At 40.1% G+C, this 20,383-nt stretch overlaps 2 protein-coding genes across 2 annotated transcripts in view; both read right to left on the minus strand.

Annotated features, from left to right (window-relative positions):
- LOC122654917 ((+)-neomenthol dehydrogenase-like) overlaps positions 1 to 20,103 on the minus strand; it is a 68,978-nt gene extending 48,875 nt beyond the window's left edge. Inside the window, exons 1-3 of the mRNA XM_043849177.1 lie at positions 19,991 to 20,103; positions 3,818 to 4,064; positions 2,197 to 2,268 (exon numbers count right to left, since the gene is read on the minus strand). Coding sequence (XP_043705112.1) covers positions 2,197 to 2,268; positions 3,818 to 4,064; positions 19,991 to 20,028 — 357 coding nt within the window. The 5' untranslated portion in view covers positions 20,029 to 20,103. The remainder of the gene's footprint in view (positions 1 to 2,196; positions 2,269 to 3,817; positions 4,065 to 19,990) is intronic.
- On the minus strand, positions 8,066 to 18,351 carry LOC122662641 (salutaridine reductase-like). Its single transcript, XM_043858340.1, has 2 exons — positions 18,149 to 18,351; positions 8,066 to 8,448 (listed from the first exon to the last, which is right to left on the minus strand). Exons 1-2 carry the CDS (start codon positions 18,326 to 18,328, stop codon positions 8,071 to 8,073), a joined length of 558 nt encoding a protein of 185 aa, XP_043714275.1. The 5' UTR covers positions 18,329 to 18,351; the 3' UTR covers positions 8,066 to 8,070.
- Positions 20,104 to 20,383: the final 280 nt, after the last annotated feature.

The following is a 20,383-nucleotide window of genomic DNA, read 5'->3' on the forward strand; positions in this document are numbered from 1 at the left end:
GGCTATTCATTTACATCCCTAGGTTCTCTCATTCTTTTAGAATGTAATGGGAGAACAATATAAGGGGCACGACTAATGAATTGAATCTCTTGTTTCTTTATAATTTTTTAAGTTTTGAAGAGCTTTACCCCTTCCAAGTCTTGAAGAGCTTGAATCCAAAGCCTAAAAGAGCTTGTTCTGTGCTTTGAAAAAACATATTAATTTCTTGGGGGCGTGCAGGGGCCAAGCGCACGCAACAGCCAATGAGAGTGCACATGTTGGCATCTCGGGAGGGGGGAGATTTCTACCTTTCATGGGGGCGGAGCGATCATTTCACCCCCCAACCACCATGGAGAACATTTTTGTCGTTCCTAGAAGAGTACGATAGGTTCCACAAATCCAAACTCTATCAAATTTTTAGCCAAACAATTACTCTTTATGTGGTTGCCAAATGAGCTACCCCTTAGAGTCAAGTGGCTGAATTTATCTACTGTTGTCAAGAAGATGAGGCCCAATTTGATTGTGTTTGGTATGCATTCTAGGTTGATTTTACATTCTTGAGCAATAAGACAACTATTTTATCATCTAAAAATGTGGAATCGACCTAGAATGCATACCAAACACTGCCACATGTATTGCAACTTGGGAATTATATTGCACTAGATTGACTGATGTTTCAAGGTTCATCTTTGGAAGTTTAATGATGGATCTCTCTAAGAATATAGGACTCTTAATCATAGTTGGAGAAATAGGTTTTGATTGGGTCGAATCGAGTAAAAATTGTGGAAAATCTGGTCAAGAATCGTGTAGACTAGGTTAGGGTAAAAAATGATGAGACTTAGTCATAAATCGTCCGAGTCAATTAAGACTCTATTAAAATACTGAGTCATGACAAACTTGGTGAATTTAGTCGTTTTTTAAATAACCATAAAGTCAATTCACTTAGAAACTGAGTTGAGTAAACTCGTAACACTGTATTCTAAACGGTAAACTTTGCTTTTCACCTTTTGCGTGCCGGTCGTCCACGTCACAAACTAGAGATGCATATCAACATGTTTTTATTTTATTTTTCTTATCCAATAATGAGAAGATATTTGTAACTCTCTTGAATCTTGAATTAGAAGGTAGACACTTCCATTTGATCAAAGAAGAGCCCAGAAGGGCCATCATCATCAGCTAACAAAGCCAACTTTACAGGTGCTGTAGCACCTTCTTCAGCTGTCAATATCCCTGTGTTACCTGTTATGTCTGTTTTGACATAACCAGGATGAACACAGTTTATGCCCAATTTGGGAAATTTCTTGGCAAGAATCCTTGTATATGCATTAATGGCAGATTTGGAGACTTTATAAGCTGATAAAGTTAATGGCCATCCATTAGCCTCCAACATATCTTCCTTTAAATCCTTGAGATACCATTGCAATAGCTTATCCAATCTCTCTTCTGTTAGATCTTTGATGTTATCCAATTCTGCTCTAAACTTCTCGTTGGGTATTAACTGAAACAATAATTAATCACAAAATGAAATGCAATTAAAAATATTGAAATCCTTACTTAAAAAGATAAAAAAGAATTAATTTTTGTTATCAAGATCAATTAGTTCATTACCTTGAGTTGTCCTTGTATAGAAGAGACATTTACTATTCTTGCTGAATTGGATAGCTGAAGGAGGTGAAGTAGTGCTTCTGTGACTAATTTGGTTCCATAGTAATTTGTCTTCAAGCAATCTTCTGCCTTCGCGTAAGTTTGCTTCATTTTTTCTATCAATTTCTTGTCATTCTCATCCATCTTTCCATCCAACAAGTCACAATTTTAGTATCCCAAAAAAGGAATATTTAAGAGTTGTCAGATTTTTTTTTTTTAACAAAATAAAATTAGTCTTTTACTTGCTTACAACCTCATATTTTTGCTAGAATTAAGTCAAATCCGATCACAAAAAGGTTTATAAACATGCCCTTTTACTCTAAGTAAGCAAGACTTTTAAATGTGAAATCATCAAATGATTCAAATCTATAGTTTAAAGAGATAAATAGCAAGATAACTGCTGCATATGCTTAAAACAAAAATTGGTGCTAACTCCTTTTATAAGTCTTGCGCTCACCCCCATGTGCCTAGGTGCAGCCTGCGCTGCGGCACAGAGAACAGTGCCACACACACACCACACACTATATATATATTCCAAAATTCCCAAAGAGAAAGTTACACTTGGGGACTTACTTCAGTACGTTCAAGAAAGGTTCTTAGATCCTCAGGATCTATGATCAGTCCAATCTCACCTGCATTGTTCACCTGCAAGATAATTAAATCATTAGTTTCACAAGGATCCTTTTGTTAAACCCAAGGGTATAGCTCAGTTGGCAAGGGAGGGTGTCTAAATCGACATGTTAGGCTTCTAAGCCCTCATTCCATTGCGACCTGAGATTCATTCTTCTCCTGGGGATGCGGGATCGGAGTTCGGTATATACTTTTGGAAGAGATCGAAGGCATTCCGCACCAAACCTAACGATTGGACTGGGGGAGGCAGTGTTCCCATTTACTAATGGATCACTAAGCCTTTCTGGTCTTGAGGTGATTTAATGCTCAAGAAAGTACTTCTATCTATTCTTATTTGAGACCTTTGCTGACCCCCTACGGGCCCTCCGTGGGACCGGGGAGGGAGTCTCAATCGATCTTTTCTAGGATTCCTTATCACGCCACGCACGGAGATCTTTTTCATTGCCTTTCGAAACGAAACTCTATTCTTTAATTGTAGAGCTATATTCCAAATTCTGCAAGAATCTTAGGTTGTCCATAAGGTTTTGCAACTCTTGTGATAGCAATGTTGAGTCTCCGGTTCACAGAATGAAAGCCTTTTTTTACATTGATCTTTAATTCTTCGATTCCTGGAGCTCGACCATGACTCCTTTTACCACTTTGAGGTCAGCCCCACGGCTGCTATGGTTCTCATAGAATCCATTGCTGACCTGGTGGTGCGTATGTGTAAGGGTGTATGCGCATGCCCGGGGGACTAGTCGGGGCCGAAGGTCTAGACAACCTTATTAGCAAGAAAAAAAAAGAATTTCTTTGTTTTGTAGCAAACTCATAGAGGAAATCCAAATCATCTTAATTCACATAATAAAAGCAAGACAAATGCAAGCAAGATATATAATAATTTTGGATAAATTACACGTCACCCTTTGGTTTTCAAACGAAACTCAAATCATCTCCTGGTTTTTGAAAATACTCGTACATGGGAGATTCTCAAAATCACCCCCTCAAATAATTTTGGGGTGACGTGTATTCGTACATGGGAGATTCTCCCAACTTCAACAAATACGGGGCAGGGGTGTTTATGTCATTTGAGATGAAAATTTATACCAATCTGACTACATTTAATGCGTCGTGCACATGCATTCATACATGAAAACTCAAGAAAAAGATCCTGTCCAGCATTCTGCCTGGGCTGCGCCTTGCCCGAGCAGGGGTGAGGCGGTCTTTTCACGCCTCACTCTGTCCAGCACTGCACGTGCAGCCTGGGCAGAGTGCTGGAGAGGAGCCATCCCCAAAAACTTATGTATTTAATGCCATAAATACATAGATGCAAAAGAAGTTTCTTTTAAAACAAAATGTAAGGTTTTCGTGCACGGTTGTTGCACATGGGATGATGATACGTCTAATAGGGGGTTTTTGGTCTTTTCGACCAACAACCGATTGTCCTCATCCGACGGTGGAGCACAAAACCTTATATGTTCTGGGTTTGTGGGCTTTTGTATGTGATCAGTGACCGGGTGACAAAACTAACTGGAAGGTATATAGATTCGTATAAAATTACATATGGGATCTCCTGATTCATCCTCACCAAGATATCAAGTTTTCCGAAATGGGTTTCAATAAAGCTTGCCAGTGAAGCAATACTTGCAGGATTCTTTACATCTAATTGATGGAAAACCACATTATCAAGGAATCCAGAAGTTTTGAGAGACTCAACAGCTTCAATACCCCTCTTCTGGTCTCTAGCAGTTAGAACAACCATTATCCCATTGGAAGCCAGCTGACGACATATCTCCAATCCAATTCCTTTATTGGATCCTGTAACTACTGCACACCTACTGAAAGGAAACAAAATTATAATTATAAGCACTAGTGAGCAAATCAAATTAATGGTAGTAGAAGTTAACACAAAAATACCTTTTTGTTTGTTGGTTAGAATTGGTTCCTTCCATCATTTATATCTTTGTATGCAAGAGATCAATGGAAGATGAATCCGTTGGGCTTGATTAGAGGAAGACTTAGTATATTTTTTTAGCTCTTGTCTTGGTTTTATAGGTACTATTCCATATTTTCGGGAGAACAATTGGTAGATTTTTTTTTTTTATTATTTCTGTTTTTTGATGGGTTTGCTCAAGGAAAGTTGAACTCATGCCCTCTTAGTTGTGAGGCATGGTCCTTGCTTTGAAGGTTTAGTGATGGAGATTTCTAAGAATATAGAATTCTAATAGATTCTTGTGAGGCATGACCGTCTTAGTTGTGATGTGTGGTCCTTGCTTTGACCCAAGGTTTTGTTTGGTACACATTTTCGGAATAGTTTGTGTTTAGATAAAAAAGAATTGGGTTTCAGAATGCATTCTAGACCTAGATTCTATTCCAAGAATGCATACACACAATCTAAAGTTTTTATTTGATGTCATTTCTGTTCCTTGACTCAGTTTTTTATGCAATCCCGTTAGTGAGTTGCTCACTTTGTGGTCTTTTTTCTTCTCTCTGTTTGGGAGGCTCTCATGTTCACTTTGTTTATCGGGTAATGATTCGTACAAATCAGTTACAAACCCAACTATGGGATAAGTGTTCCATATTAATTTTAGGGACAAGTTGATTACATAAGAGCATGTATTGAATTAGTGTATATTATCTTATCTGAAGTTTTGGATGAAGACAAAAACTGATTTGGATCGTTATTAAATTCTGTTTTCGTATTGGTTCTTTGTGCATGACATATTGTATTTCTGTGACGATTTTTCCATACTTTATATGTATGGTGCTATATGAATAGACAGCATGTTTATGAGGCATAATTTAAGATATGTCTTTGTGTGTTAGGTGTTTGGATTATGGTAAATCCAAGTATTGGCTAATAAAGCCGTATAATTATATTGATTGACCTAGTTGATTGTCCATTGAGACAAATGGTATTGTATAATGTGTATTGGTTGGACACACAATCCATCAATATTTGTGCATGTAATTATGTATATATAAATATGGGAGCATGAATATTAATGTATGATATGTTATGTATTTGATATGCAAGTAAAGTTGCATGGGTGAGTTAGTATGGAAGTGTGGAGGTTATAGTCTTCCCATAAAGGGCATATTAATATTTTATTGATATTTATATATAAATGTAGTAAACCCAAAATGTGGGGGTTATTATGAGAATGCATGTATTCGTATGTAGAGTCTCTTTTCAAAGAGATAGCAAGTAAATGTTTGTTCATTCTGATTACATGGGAAAGTAGTATCGCCACAATGAAATGAGGTTGAGTTAGATACTCTTAATCAAGTCAAATCCTATGAAATGTGGGGGGGGTGTTAATTGGGGTGCACACTGGTTGACCTTAATGGATGTAGGAGGTGAGGCCGCCTACCAATGAGAGTTTTAAAGGCGAACTCTTAAACATCCATGAGACCAAGGTAGGGGACAACACCCATTTTAAAAATGTCCAGTTTTGTCATGAACGGGAGTCTGACTTCACCTGTACTCTATAGCGAAGTTCATCAGACCTAGTGTAGGTTCAAGTTTGAAAGACACCTGCAACGATGTGTCCTATTATGTTTAATGTACTCACTAGTTTAGTGTTTTGTTTTATCGGTATTTTGAATCTTGTGAGAGATTGATGGAATTTTATATGATTTTAAAATATTAAGATTCAAAATATTATTTTGTTTTATAAAAGATGTGTTAGAGGGTTGAGTCCTTTCCTACTAGGCACCTAAATAGTCAATGGGTATGTCTATTGAAAGATTTGTTTGAATGGCTAACAAACAAACCTTGTAGGAAAAGACATGACTTGAGGCATATCTTTTGGAGACATCCCTTAGGTGTGTCTCTTCCTCTCCTATACAAAGAAATGAGGTTTTGCTCATTTGATTTAACACTATTTGAAGAAATCTTAAATTTGTTTTACTCTCTATCTTAGTGTATTTGTGTCAATGAGTTAGTGAGTATAGCGTTCGGAAGTGCATGATCAATCCAAATTGCACAAATTGAGACGTTTATAAACCTTAAGAAAAGTATCCAATACGACTCAACTCTACCATTTACTGTTCGGATTACACAAGAGGACGTGTATTGGTGTTATTTTTTCTACAAGAGTATATCGGTATCATACTAATCAGATAAGTCTTGTATTTACTATTCGTTTATTATATTTCTAGTCTTATACTTTCTGACTATCTTATTTTATTCTAACTTGAAGGAGTCCACAACGTCCCAAGGAGCTTATGCGTTCAAACCATGTCAAGGCACGATTTCAAGAGTAGCAGGACACAACAATCTAAGACCTGGCCTGGTTGACTGCCCATACAAGCCCGTCGACTGGCCCAAGTTCGTAATCAGCGTTTTCTTCGACCATTCTCAAGGAATTGCTTCCTTAAATGCTATTTCTTCATCTCCAAGGCTATGGCTTCCTTCCTAGAGATGCTTGGTGATTTATTAGTTACCAATTTTATTAGTTTCTATTAGTATTATTTCCCACTTTCTTAATTATTTCCATTCTTTGTAATTGAATATCAACAACCATAGGATTGTTTAGGGGTTGAGATTGATCAAGGTTCTCTTAATCTTTAAGGATGTAATGGGAGAACAATAAAAGGGGGAAGATTTTTTTTTTGGTAAATATATAAGGAGGAAGATTGATGAATTGAATCTGTAGTTTCTCTTTAACTTTTTAAAGTATTGAAGAGCTTGAAGACAAACCCTAAAAGAGCTTGTTCCATGCTTTGAAAAAACATATGAATTTCTTGGGGAGCGCAGGGGCCATGCGCGCACAACAATCAATGAGAGTGCACACGCTAGCATCTCGGGGGGAGGGGCAAGATTTCTACTTTTCATGGGGGGCGTAACGGTCATTTTGCCCCCCTCCCAGCAGAGAACAATTTTTATTGTTCCTATAAGAGTACAACAAGTTCCATAAATCCAAACTCTATCAAATTTTTAGCCAAACAATTACTCTTTAATATTATGTGGTTGCCAACTGAACTACCGGTTACAGTCAAGTGGCTGAATTTATCTACGGTTGTCAAGAAGATAAGGAACAGTTTACTATTACTATTTTTTTTTTAAAGGAGGTACTAGATTGACTGATGTTTCAAGGTCCATTTTTGGAAGTTTAATGATGGAGATCTCTAAGAATATAGGACTCTGAACCATAGTTCGAAAACTATGTTTTGATGGGACCCAGTCGTCCGAGTCAAGTCAAAATTTTGGAAATCTAATCAAGAGTTATATAGACTAGATTAGGGTAAAAAATGATGAGACTCAATCATAAATCATCCAAGTTAAAATCATTATTTTTACCTCAATCATGACAAACTTGACAAATTTAGTCGTTTTTTAAATAACCATGAAACCAATTTACTTAGAAACTGAGTTGAGTAAACTAGTAAATCCGTATTCTAAATAGTAAACTTGGCTTTTCATCTTTGCAGGTTGTCCACGTCACAAACTCAAATTTCGGCTACAACAGACAATGCTATAATATTCTCAGATTTAAATACATTTGCTAAAGTGGGCCTGGTTGAGCCATTTCAATCAGTTTTTTGCTTTGATGGATCAGAATAACCAGCCACATCAGCTGCATGGCTAATCTAAGACCATGACCTCTCTATCCACCAAGAGTCAGAATAACAAACCACATCATCTGTACACATGGCAGCAAGGCGTGTAGGAATCTTTTTTCAAACTTTTTTTAATATTAATCCATACAATGCTTCTATTTTCTTCTATTAATTTAGAAATGCATATCAAGATGTTTTTATTTTTTTATTTTTTTCCTTCTCCAGTAATCAGGTTTTTCCTCCTTTTCTCTCTCTCTCTCTCTCTCTCGTCTTGGATTAGAAGGTAGAGACTTCCATCTGATCAAAGAAGAGCCCAAAAGGGCCATCATCAGCTAACAAAGCCAACTTGACAGGTGCTCTAGCACCTTCTTCAGCTGTCAATATCCCTGTGTTACCTGTTATGTTTGTTTTCACATAACCAGGATTAACACAGTTTATGTCCAATTTGGAAAACTTCTTGGCAAGAATCCTTGTATATGCATTCATGGCTGATTTGGAGACTTTATATGCTAATATAGTTAATGGCCAGCCATTAGCCTCCAACACATCCTCCTTTAAATCCATGAGATACCATTCCACCAGCTCATCTAATCTCTCTTCTGTTAGATCGTCGATGTTATCTAATTCTGCTTTAATCTTCTTGTTGTATATAAACTGAAACAATGATCGGAAAATAAAATGCAATAAAAAATATAGAAATTCATTGCATGTTTCTGAGTATTAAGGTAATCCTACATCGGCTATGGGTGCTCCGACTATCAAGTATAAGAGCCACAATAGGCCACCCCACTTTGAATCAATAATTGGTTTTAAGATGGAAGCTTAATATGGGTATCAAAGCGGGTATGTTGGGTGTCACACCCCTATCCCGACAAGGGATAGAATACAATATCAGGGTATGATTGGGGTGACACGCGTCATCCCACCTCACCGCCAGGATCTCGATGCAGTGGCCAACTCACAGTCATAAACCAATATTAAAATACAATAATATCAGAGTACGAAAGACAAAGGAATATTACATTCCAAGACAGGTCAGAGTTTGCGAAAGCGTAAATGAAATGATTATAAGATGTTCATTGGCTAATGATAATAAGTAACATAGTTATAAAATTCTTATGACCATCAAGTAGCTACCAAAAAGGTAAAACATAAAAGTTTATACAAAGCACAATGCTCTAAAATAATAATAAAACGGGAACGATCCCAAGTAACAGTACAACCCGTAGGCACAATCATCATGGGCAACAATCGCCATGATCCTCGATCCACGGTCTCGGCTCCACAGTAATCATCCGCATCAAAATCTAAAAAGAATGTGTACACGGGAGTTAGTTCCACCGAGCTAGTGAGAGAGAAAAGGGGATGCACAATCACACAATCACAAATAGTCCATGGTGCATGCTATTATTAATTCATTTACCACCTAACACATAATGCTAAGTCAATGGGTATATGCTACTGCAATAACTCGGGAAGACATTGTGGATCCTTCCATTCTCACCACAATGCAACCTCAATTATTACTATGGAGCCCGCGCGGTCGTAGTCATCACCACCCGAGGCGGACCCGATAACCATTACTACCCTGGCCTGGCCTCTCTAACTCTCCACAGCGCGGTGCTCGGCTACCCAACACCTAAACCCCTGTTGGTAAGGGTCGTAGCATAGGGAACCGAGCCTAACCACGGATATACTACATGAATCCTATCGTGTTGAGAGGTACATCCGGGTGTGTCAACGTCCCATTCCATCTAACACCGGGTACCGGCACAACACGGCGCATACAGACAAGAATGAGATGCAATATACAATTCCACGTAATTCGGGGTTCGGTGCGTACTTCCCGGCACCGTAACCCAACACAAATCCATATCATCCAAATCATCATCATCGAATAAGAATAAATGCAAATATGCAATCATGCTTGAATGATAATGTCACAATATAATTCATAAATGCATGAATAAGCAATAGTAAACAAGCTCAACAGTCACCCAAACCCACTCACCAATTACTTCAAATGGAGTTTGTATAAGCGCAATGATTCCGCTCAAAATCACCCCATTGCACATATGTTGGCGCCTATGGAAGTGAATAAGAGTGTGAGAGAGTGTAGGGGAGGCCTCATAGAGAAACCCCACCGTTTACATAAGTTATAAGCCTTAAAAACTGCATCGGAGGCAACGTCGGACTCAGCGCCTGCCTCCGCCTTGCCTGCCTCCGACCTTCCCGAGCTCGGGACACATCGGAGGCAAACATCGGACTCACGCAGTCTTGCCTCCGATGCAACCCAAGTGTGATTTCAAGGTCTTTAAAAGCCCAGGGTTGTCCCATTTGGTTCTCTAAGCCTCAAGGGACTAGGGAGGGGTGTCTTGGAGTCTATTTGGGTCTTAGAAACACCCAACATTCAAAGATTTAAGGGGGTTTAAAGGATCAAAGCTCAAAAATCCAGATTTGGGGTTTTCTTTGGTGGTTGAAGCTTTAGAATCAAATAGATTCAGCAAGAGGTCAAAATAGAGGTCTTTATAAGATTGTAATGAAAATGGGATAGCATCCTACAAGGGGAAACTACACATGGCTCGAGCTAACCCTTTGGGTTTCCAAAAGAAATCCCCATCTTGGGGCTGCAACCAACGAACCACCCAAGCTCAAGCGAGCAAGGGGGAAGAGAGAAAAATGGGGGAAAAGGGCACTTGGCTTACCTGGTTTGAGGTACACACGAGGTGCCCTCTTTAAAGCTCCAAACCCACGACCGTTTCCTTCTTCTTCTTCCCTTCCTTCTCCTCCTTCTCCTCCTCTCTTCAAAGCTCTCCTCTCCTTTCACGATTAGGTTAGGAAAGAGAAAGAAAAAAGAAAGACTAAGGAATAGTCTTACCCCTCTCTCTCATATAGACTTCACATTTATTGGCCTATTTGGATAAGGCCTCATAAGTGTAACCTAGGGTCTATTTGGGTAGGGTCAAACATGGCGGGCACCAATAGCACCTTAGCCACGGGTCTCACCCACAAGGGTCCTTGTTAGCGGCATTGGATGCGGGGTCGGAGGCAGCCAGAACCTTGCCTCCGATGCGAGTAGGAAGGTGGTTCCCACCATAAGAGGTCGGGCCTTTGGACCACACTTCGAGGGCTTTGAGAGGGCAGTAAACACACAACAAAATTTGGTCAACTACTTACCCCCGACACGTCAAGGTGCAACCTCCGTGGTCCCGACTAGTTTCCACAGGCAACCTCGTACTATGGTCAATATAGTGGGTTTGACCACCGGTGAGAACAACTCACCGGCATACGTGGCGTGATAACTACACGTCACGGGGAAGAATTAATAATTAATTATACTCCTGGGGTGCGGGTATAACATTCTCCCACCTTACAAGAAATTTCGTCCCCGAAATTTGAGGCGCTAGGGTCTCAGTGATAAGGGTGTTGGATAACAACATCCCAAGTCACCCACATCTTAAACTAAGTCAAAGGTCGGGTCAAGATGAGGCAGTGCCTACATGTCACAGACAAGTCGGGTTCCACAATTCTCTTTTCCTTACGGGTCACATTACCAGGGTGTGGTTCACAATAACCCTAGGAAAACGGGGTTCCAACTACTAAGTTAAGTCTCAAGGAACAAAGGTTCCCTAGATCTTCCGGATCGGGTGATACCACTCTAGCCTTCAATACTCTGGTCATTCTTGGGTTACAGGATTTAACTGTCCATGACCCAACATAGGGTTCACATTCGAAGGCTTTCACATCCGGTTGTCTCATTACCTAACCCAACTTTAGAATGATTTAGAATATTGATGGAATCTCCTATTGTTCACTCCCGATCACGGAGGGAACGCATTTGGTGATCCATTACCCCATTCATATCTGTCGTTGGAGAAGGTTTTGTTACATCCTTCGTTTTAGCTTTCACAACCTTTAAACCTACTACACGGTTATCCCACGGGAAGAGTCCACATCAGTCCTCTTTCGAGAACCAATAACCCTTCAATAGTTTTGGTCCAAGTCAACTCTTCAAGCAGGTCTCAATAAATTAACCTACTCGGTCATTAAATTCATTATTCATTACCCTAAGGTTTGGTCAACCAAGGTCGGGGTCCAACTAGTTTCATAGCAAGGTCGAGGTAAGTCATACTTATAGTACCAGAGAATCACTCGTCACACAAGTCCAAGGTTCTAAGGGATATCTATATATATTTATCACACCAATATGTAGGCATAGATTCAATAATTACATTCAAATCCCTATGGACATAGCTGTCATCTAGGTCAATCCACAAGAACAAGAAGTTCTCAGTGCGGTTCGCTAAGTCCTTTCTTTGGAAAGTCGAATCACGGTGTAGGACTTTCTCTATGAGTCTAAACAAGGTTTGGATGGACCAAGTAAAGTCCAAATAGAGTCATCACTAGCTTGAGGTGTTATGAGTGACTTCCAAATACACGTGACCTTCATGGCTTACTCAAATAAACAGCCCAAACCAGCCTATTACTTTCCTTTCCTAGTACCTACCCACAGGTTTAGATTCTACGCACCCCCTTAAGGGTCTCTACCCGCATAGATTTAGGTTTTCCTATCCATAAGGTTTGAGTCCTTACATTCATAGGGTCTAAGGATCTTCATCCTCAAAGGTAACTCTTCTTCCTTTATGTAAGAGAGGAGTCACAACGGTTACCAATGCCCGCTACTTTTTATTAGCTGGCCCGATCGGGTACAAGTCCTAACCTCTTTCAATTCAAGGTATTGACTAGACTTAGGTGGTTCCCACCAATGGGTCACACAACGGGTGTCCGATCTAGGGTATAGGCACATAATCATCACATATAAGTGTGGTCAAAAGGTCTCCAAAATAGGCTCAAAATCTTAAAAGAAAATCGGGTGGACTCACAAGCGACGTCAGCACTCCGGTGCGTTCGTGGCTCCTCCGTGAAAATAGGTAAAGCGGATTAACAGGCGGATGTAGAATGCAAATCCGTTCATTCGTCCGGTCTCGAAGTCTCAAAGGCAGAGAGAGTTGAAGTCAAACGAATCTATGGATAGACGCATGAGTGTGGATCCGTTCGTTGATCCGCACGTTTTAAAATGATAATTTCAAGTTTTGTGCAGAGCGGATTCACGACAAGTGGATCCGTTCGTTCGCTTGTTCGTAGAATTTTAACAAAAACAGAGCCACGAGTTTTAAAACTCATTTTTGGCTTCAAAGAAAAGGACATAACCGTAGGGAGAAAATCTCTACAGGGACTTCCATTTAAGCTCCCCTTAGGTGGTTTCCTTGTAATCCTAAGCCTCAAGGTTCAACTCTTACTTGTTCATGATATGACTTTCTTCTCATTCCTACTTTCTCTTTCTTGGATTTGGGATGAATCATCTCAAGTTGTGATCATGTCTTGACTTTGCTTGTAATACCATGACCATGTACACCAAATCCATGCCAAACCGATTGGAACTAGGGTTTTTGGGTGTAAATCAAGTCCTATTTGATCGATGGCACTAAGTTGTTGGATCCTTGTTTGATTATTGCATCTTTTATAAATTTTCAAGTCTTTGCAAGCATTTTAGAGATTGTTGCTATGTTTGTCAAGTCTAGTTGAATTTTACTAGGATTATGTTTAGGTTTTGGTTGTGGTAAAGTCCTCAATTCACAATATTTTGGGAAAACTCTCCAAGTTCAAATCTAATTTTTTTTTTTTTTACATGCCATAAAATCTCATAGAAAATTATCATATTGTCTTATCTTCAAACATATTTTCTTGTATACATGATTGTTGATAAAATCCTTAGAATATTTCATCTTCTCTTTTGCCATATTTGATTCGGTCTTACTAGATAGGGCTTAGCTTACATTCTCTGAGTTGTCACAAACCATATTTACTTGTTTTTCAAGATTCAAACTTCCAACCACAAAATCTGAAAAAATTTCTTTGAAGTTCAAGGCATGCTCCATGATCGAACAAGTCTACTTCTTGTTTGAACTTTCTACTTTGTATAAAATATCATGTCCTAGGCATAATATGACCATGAATCTTCATTATTTATCATGTCATTCACATAATGGCCATGCCTTCCCTTTTTCCCAACTTCTTAGATCACAATTGGATAAAATCAGAATTTTCTAGCCTAAGAATCCTACTGTAATTCAATTTGCTTTGAAAGGAAAATCAAGGGCTAGGTTTTGAACTTCACAACCTTACATTGATCATCTACTTAGGCCTTAACATTCAAGGTATTACTTTGCTATCTACTTGGCTTTTGGCTGCAGGTTAAAACAATCAATGGCTCCAAGAACACGGCGTGCATACGTGGAACAAGTTGCACCAACTGTCATAGATCCACTATGGTTTCAAAAGATAGAGGACCAAGAGCTTTATCAAGACTACTTTCGCTTCAGAAATATAATGGAAGGGGCGAAATGTAGTGTTGGATGATCTCAAAGCATACAAGATGGAATAGAGATTCGAGGCATTGGGGTGGACCGACATTCTCAACCTCCCTGAACCATATTACCCAAAACTCATCGGATATTTCTATGCAAATCGAACACCGGAACCGGCACACAAAACTATCGGGTTGTTTTATATGTAAGGGGGTTCCTATAGCCTTCACTGCAGCATAGTTGGCGGCATTATCAATGTCTCCATTGGGGAAAAGAAGACCTACTATTCACCTGGAAGGAATCCCTACTCCTTCATCAGGCGAGAGGTAGTGACATTCTGTCGGCCATAAGGCGGTTGAACCTACGAGTGGTGGATGGCTCGATGAGGTCACGAAGCAACTCTTCGACCGGACTCGGCGCCTAGAGGGTATCGAGAGAGGGGTAGATGACATCAACACCTTTCTTGGTCGCGATGGTGGAGTGGTGCAAATGACTATCCCAACTTTCTCTCAACAAATTGAAGTTATCCCGGATCGGTTCTTATAGTTCTTGTCTTAGGATGAACAACTGGGAACTTTTAGAAATGGTAGACTTGTATATTTAATCTCGAGATAACCAGAATCAAATGTTTCGAATTGGAACAAATGGGGTCTTGCATTCTGAGTTGGGAAAGGCACAGTTATGCCCAAACAGAGAATATGGAACAATTATGGTGTTTAGATTGGTATCTCTTGATCGAGCAGGATGGAGTCATATGTTTTTATTGGAATAGATGAAATCATGAATGTTGAAATAAGAAGGATATGATTGCCTCCTAAGAAAATTTGGAACAATTTGATATTTGTAATTAATCTTATATGTATCTCTATGTATTTACTTAATTCTTTCTTGTTTAAATCATTGCTGATAATTGTGCGTGGTTATACTATGACCTACTTAAGACATTACATAGTTGTAGCTTAACAGCCTATGGTTCAAGTCCTAAGTTCCATATTACCTATTATCTTCTAAGTCCTTGTTTCACCACAATCAGTCTTCTCCTATGTCTGCACACAATCATTTATGTTCTTGAAGATTTTTAATTTAGAACCTAATTGTGGAGAGTAAATCAAGAGTCCGCAAGAGCTGTGGTTGGTGCAGAGCATCATTGCTCACGATACCATGTTGTCACACCCCTATCCCGACAAGGGATAGAATACAATATCGGGTATGATTGAGGTGACACGCGTCATCCCACCTCACCGCCAGGATCTCGATGCGATGGCCAACTCACGGTCATAAACCAATATTAAAATACAATAATATCGAGTACGAAAGACAAAGGAATATTACATTCCAAGACAAGTCGAGTTTGCGAAAGCGTAAATGAAATGATTATAAGATGTTCATTGGCTAATGATAATAAGTAACATAGTTATAAAATTCTTATGACCATCAAGTAGCTACCAAAAGGTAAAACATAAAAGTTTATACAAAGCACAATGCTCTAAAATAATAATAAAACGGGAACGATCCCAAGTAACAAGACAACCCGTAGGCACAATCATCATGGGCAACAATCGCCATGATCCTCGCCACGGTCTCCGGCTCCACGTAATCATCGCATCAAAATCTAAAAAGAATGTGTACACACGGGGTTAGCTCCACCGAGCTAGTGAGAGAGAAAAGGGGATGCACAATCACACAATCACAAATAGTCCATGGTGCATGCTATTATTAATTCATTTACCACCTAACACATAATGCTAAGTCAATGGGTATATGCTCGCAATAACTCGGGAAGACATTGTGGATCCTTCCATTCTCACCACAATGCAACCTCAATTATTACTATGGAGCCCCGCCGGTCGTAGTCATCACCACCCGAGGCAGGACCCGATAACCATTACTACCCCCGGCCTGGCCTCTCTAACTCTCCACAGGCGCGAGTGCTCGGCTACCCAACACCTAAACCCCTGTTGGTAAGGGTCGTAGCATAGGAACCGAGCCTAACCACGGATATACTACATGAATCCTATCGTGTTGAGAGGTACATCCGGGTGTGTCAACGTCCCATTCCATCTAACACCGGGTACCAAGACAACACGGCGCATACACAAGAATGAGATGCAATATACAATTCCTTTCGGGGTTCCGGTGCGATGACTTCCTGGCACCGTAACCCAACACAAATCCATATCATCCAAATCATCATCATCGAATAAGAATAAATGCAAATATGCAATCATGCTTGAATGATAATGTCACAATATAATTCATAAATGCATGAATAAGCAATAGTAAACAAGCTCAACAGTCACCCAAACCCACTCACCAATTACTTCAAATGGAGTTTGTATAGCGCAATGATTCCCACTCAAAATCACCCCATTGCACATATGTTGGCGCCTATGGAAGTGAATAAGAGTGTGAGAGAGTGTAGGGAGGCCTCATAGAGAAACCCCACCGTTTACATAAGTTATAAGCCTTAAAAGCTGCATCGGAGGCAACGTCGGACTCAGCAGGCCTGCCTCCGACCTTGCCTCCGACCTTCCTGCAGGCTCGGGACACATCGGAGGCAAACATCGGACTCACGCAGATCTTGCCTCCGATGCAACCCAAGTGTGATTTCAAGGTCTTTAAAAGCCCCGGGTTGTCCCATTTGGTTCTCTAAGCCTCAAGGGACTAGGGAGGGGTGTCTTGGAGTCTATTTGGGTCTTAGAAACACCCAACATTCAAAGATTTAAGGGGGTTTAAAGGATCAAAAGCTCAAAAATCCAGATTTGGGGTTTTCTTTGGTGGTTGAAGCTTTAGAGTCAAATAGATTCAGCAAGAGGTCAAAATAGAGGTCTTTATAAGATTATAATGAAAATGGGATAGCATCCTACAAGGGGAAACTACACATGGCTCGAGCTAACCCTTTGGGTTTCCAAAAAGAAATCCCCATCTTGGGGCTGCAACCAACGAACCACCCAAGCTCAAACGAGCAAGGGGGAAGAGAGAAAAATGGGGGAAAAGGGCACTTGGCTTACCTGGTTTGAGGTACACACGAGGTGCCCTCTTTAAAGCTCCAAACCCAGCGCCGTTTCCTTCTTCTTCTTCCCTTCCTTCTCCTCCTTCTCCTCCTCTCTTCAAAGCTCTCCTCTCCTTTCACGATTAGGTTAGGAAAGAGAAAGAAAAAAGAAAGACTAAGGAATAGTCTTACCCCTCTCTCTCATATAGACTTCACATTTATTGGCCTATTTGGATAAGGCCTCATAAGTGTAACCTAGGGTCTATTTGGGTAGGGTCAAACATGGCAGGGCACCAATAGCACCTTAGCCACGGGTCTCACCCACAAGGGTCCTTGTTAGCGCATTGGATGCGGGGTCGGAGGCAGCCAGTAACCTTGCCTCCGATGCGAGTAGGAAGGTGGTTCCCACCATAAGAGGTCGGGCCTTTGGACCACACTTCGAGGGCTTTGAGAGGGCAGTAAACACACAACAAAATTTGGTCAACTACTTACCCCTGACACGTCAAGGTGCAACCTCCGTGGTCCCGACTAGTTTCCACAGGCAACCTCGTACTATGGTCAATATAGCTGGGTTTGACCACCAGTGAGAACAACTCACCGGCATACGTGGTAGTGATAACTACACGTCACGGGGAAGAATTAATAATTAATTATACTCCTGGGGTGCGGGTATAACATTGGGCCTCTGTCAATGATGGGTCCTGCTCCACCCACGAAGACAAAGCCCACAAGAAGGCCGGCTTGCACATAAGGGGGAGTATTGAGTAATCCCACATCAGCTCTGGGTGCTTCAACTATCAAGTATAAGAGCCACAAGAGGCCACCCCACATTGAACCAATTGATTTTAAGATGGAACCTTAATACTGAGAAAACATAAACTATAATATGCATTAATTACAACTTGGTATTTTTCCATTAAATCTCATATTTACCATTCACTAAGATTAAGGACTTGCTAATCCTGGTGCTATGCTAAGTCGGTTAGTTCATTACCTTGAGCTGTCCTCCTAAAGAAGAGACATTAACTATTCTTGCTGAATTGGACAGCTGAAGGAGGGGAAGTAGTGCTTCTGTGACCCTTTTGGTTCTATAGTAATTCGTCTTTAAGCAATCTTCAGCCTTATCACAAGGTTGCTTCAATTTTTCCAACAACATCTTGTCATTTTCATCCATATCTCCATGATCCAACCAGTCGCCACTCTAGTATATATGCAAAAATATAAAAACAAAAGTCATCTTTCTTATCCATTAGCTGCAAGATATTAATTTTTTAAATAATATATTTTTAAAAAATATAAATATAATTCTTGGGTGAGTAAATAATATATGGGAAAGAGAACGCTATTTGGGCACATGCGGTGTGCTGCCCTTGCGCACACCATTCTGCCTTTCTATGGGGGTGCGGCGATCATTTCGCACGCCCTAGGCCTGTGTCTGGGCGTAGGAGCAGTGCACTCCATGCGCCTAGTTCTTACTTCCATAATATATTCAACAAGGATTAAAGAATACAAAAACACCAGAAGGAGAACAAGAAGAGGGATAAAAGGAAAACAAGACAGGGATTCTCCAACAAGAAACTATACGACGATTCCTTGTCACTATTGTCAGGGTAAACAGGGATATCTGAACCAAGATTCCCCCTAATATCAAAAGCAATGGCATCCCAAATCTATTGGTACGTCTTAGACTTATCCAGCTTCTAAGATTCCTCTCGTACCAGACATGGTACACTACTGCACAACCTCATATTTATCAGTATGCCCTTCTACTCCAAGCAAACAAGGTTTTTACATGTGAAATCATCAAATCTGTAGTTTAAAGGGACAAATAGCAAGAAAACTGCTCCATATATGTTCAAGGACAAAGTTCTCCTCCACCCATAGAGGATGGTTCACCCACAATCCTAGCGTTCACAAACCCCTCCTAGGATTTTAGTATGTTCCAAAATACCCTCTCGATACCCATTCTGGCCTTCTCACGCCACTTGGTGAATGGGATCCCATTCACCATGGGTGGAGGGAAACTTGGTCCTATGTTTAAAAAAAAATTGGTTCTTATAAGTTCTAAAATTTCCAAACAAAAAGTTACATTTCCGGACTTACTAAAGAACGTTCAATGACGATTCTTGTAACCTCAAAATCTATATTCATTATTCCATTCTCAGCTGCATTGTTCACCGGCAAAAAAAACATTTAAATCTTCAGTTTCACAAGGATGCTTAGTGGGTGTGCTGGTCTATATATTCTGGGTTTGTGGATTTTTGTATGTGAGTGACCGGTCGACCAGGAGATAAAACTAACTGAAAGGTATAGATTCATATAAAATAAAAGGGCTCATGTTCTCTATGCCGCAACACAGGCTGCGCCCAAACACATGGGCCTGCCACTCAGGGGGGCAGGGTGATCGTTGCATCCACCCCCATGTGTCTGGACGTAGCCTACGCCCCCGGCACAGAGAACATTCCCTCTAAAATAAAATATGGGATCTGCTGATCCATCCTGACCAAGATATCAAGTTTTCCGAAATGGGTTTCAATAAAGCTTGCCAGTGAAGCAATATATACTTGCAGGATCCTTTACATCTAGTTGATGGAAAACCACATTATCAAGGAATCCAGATGTTTTGAGAGACTCAACAGCTTCAATACCCCTCTTCTGGTCTCTAGCAGTTAGAACAACCATTATCCCATTGAAAGCTAGCTGACGACATATCTCCAATCCAATTCCTTTATTGGATCCTGTAATTACTTCACACCTGAAAGGAAAGCACATTTTTATACTTGTGGTAAAGCACTAGTGAGCACAAAAATGGAAGCAGAAGATAGCACAACCGTACCTCTTTGTTTGTTGGTTAGAATTGGTTCTTTCCATCATATATATATATCTTAGTATGCAAGAGAGCAATGGAAGATGAACCGGTTGGGCTTGTAGAGGAAGAGTGGTATATTTTTAAGCTCTGGTCTTGGTTTTATAGGAACCATTCCATATTCGGGAGAACAATTGGTTTTTTTTTTCTCGTTTTTTGATAGGTTAGCCCAAGGAAAGTTTAACTCATGCCCTCTTAGTTGTGACGCGTGGTCCTTGCTTTTGAGATTTAATGATGGAGATTTCAAAGAATATAGGAACTCATAGAAATAGAATAGATTATGGTGAGGCGTGGCCCTCTTTAGTTTTGAAGGGGTGATCCTTGCTTTGACCCAAGGTTGTGTTTGGTATATATGTATATTTT

The sequence above is a fragment of the Telopea speciosissima genome, chromosome 1, assembly GCF_018873765.1.
Source record: "Telopea speciosissima isolate NSW1024214 ecotype Mountain lineage chromosome 1, Tspe_v1, whole genome shotgun sequence".
In the NCBI taxonomy this organism is placed as follows: Eukaryota; Viridiplantae; Streptophyta; class Magnoliopsida; order Proteales; family Proteaceae; genus Telopea; species Telopea speciosissima.

Bases quoted from the DNA above. Each gene is read 5' to 3' on its own strand.
- LOC122662641 (XM_043858340.1), bottom strand. From the start codon at position 18,328: ATGGATGAAAATGACAAGATGTTGTTGGAAAAATTGAAGCAACCTTGT. The intron at 8,449-18,148 runs GTAATGAACTAA...TCATTGTTTCAG, and splicing joins CTTTAGGAGGACAGCTCAAG to TTTATATACAACAAGAAGAT.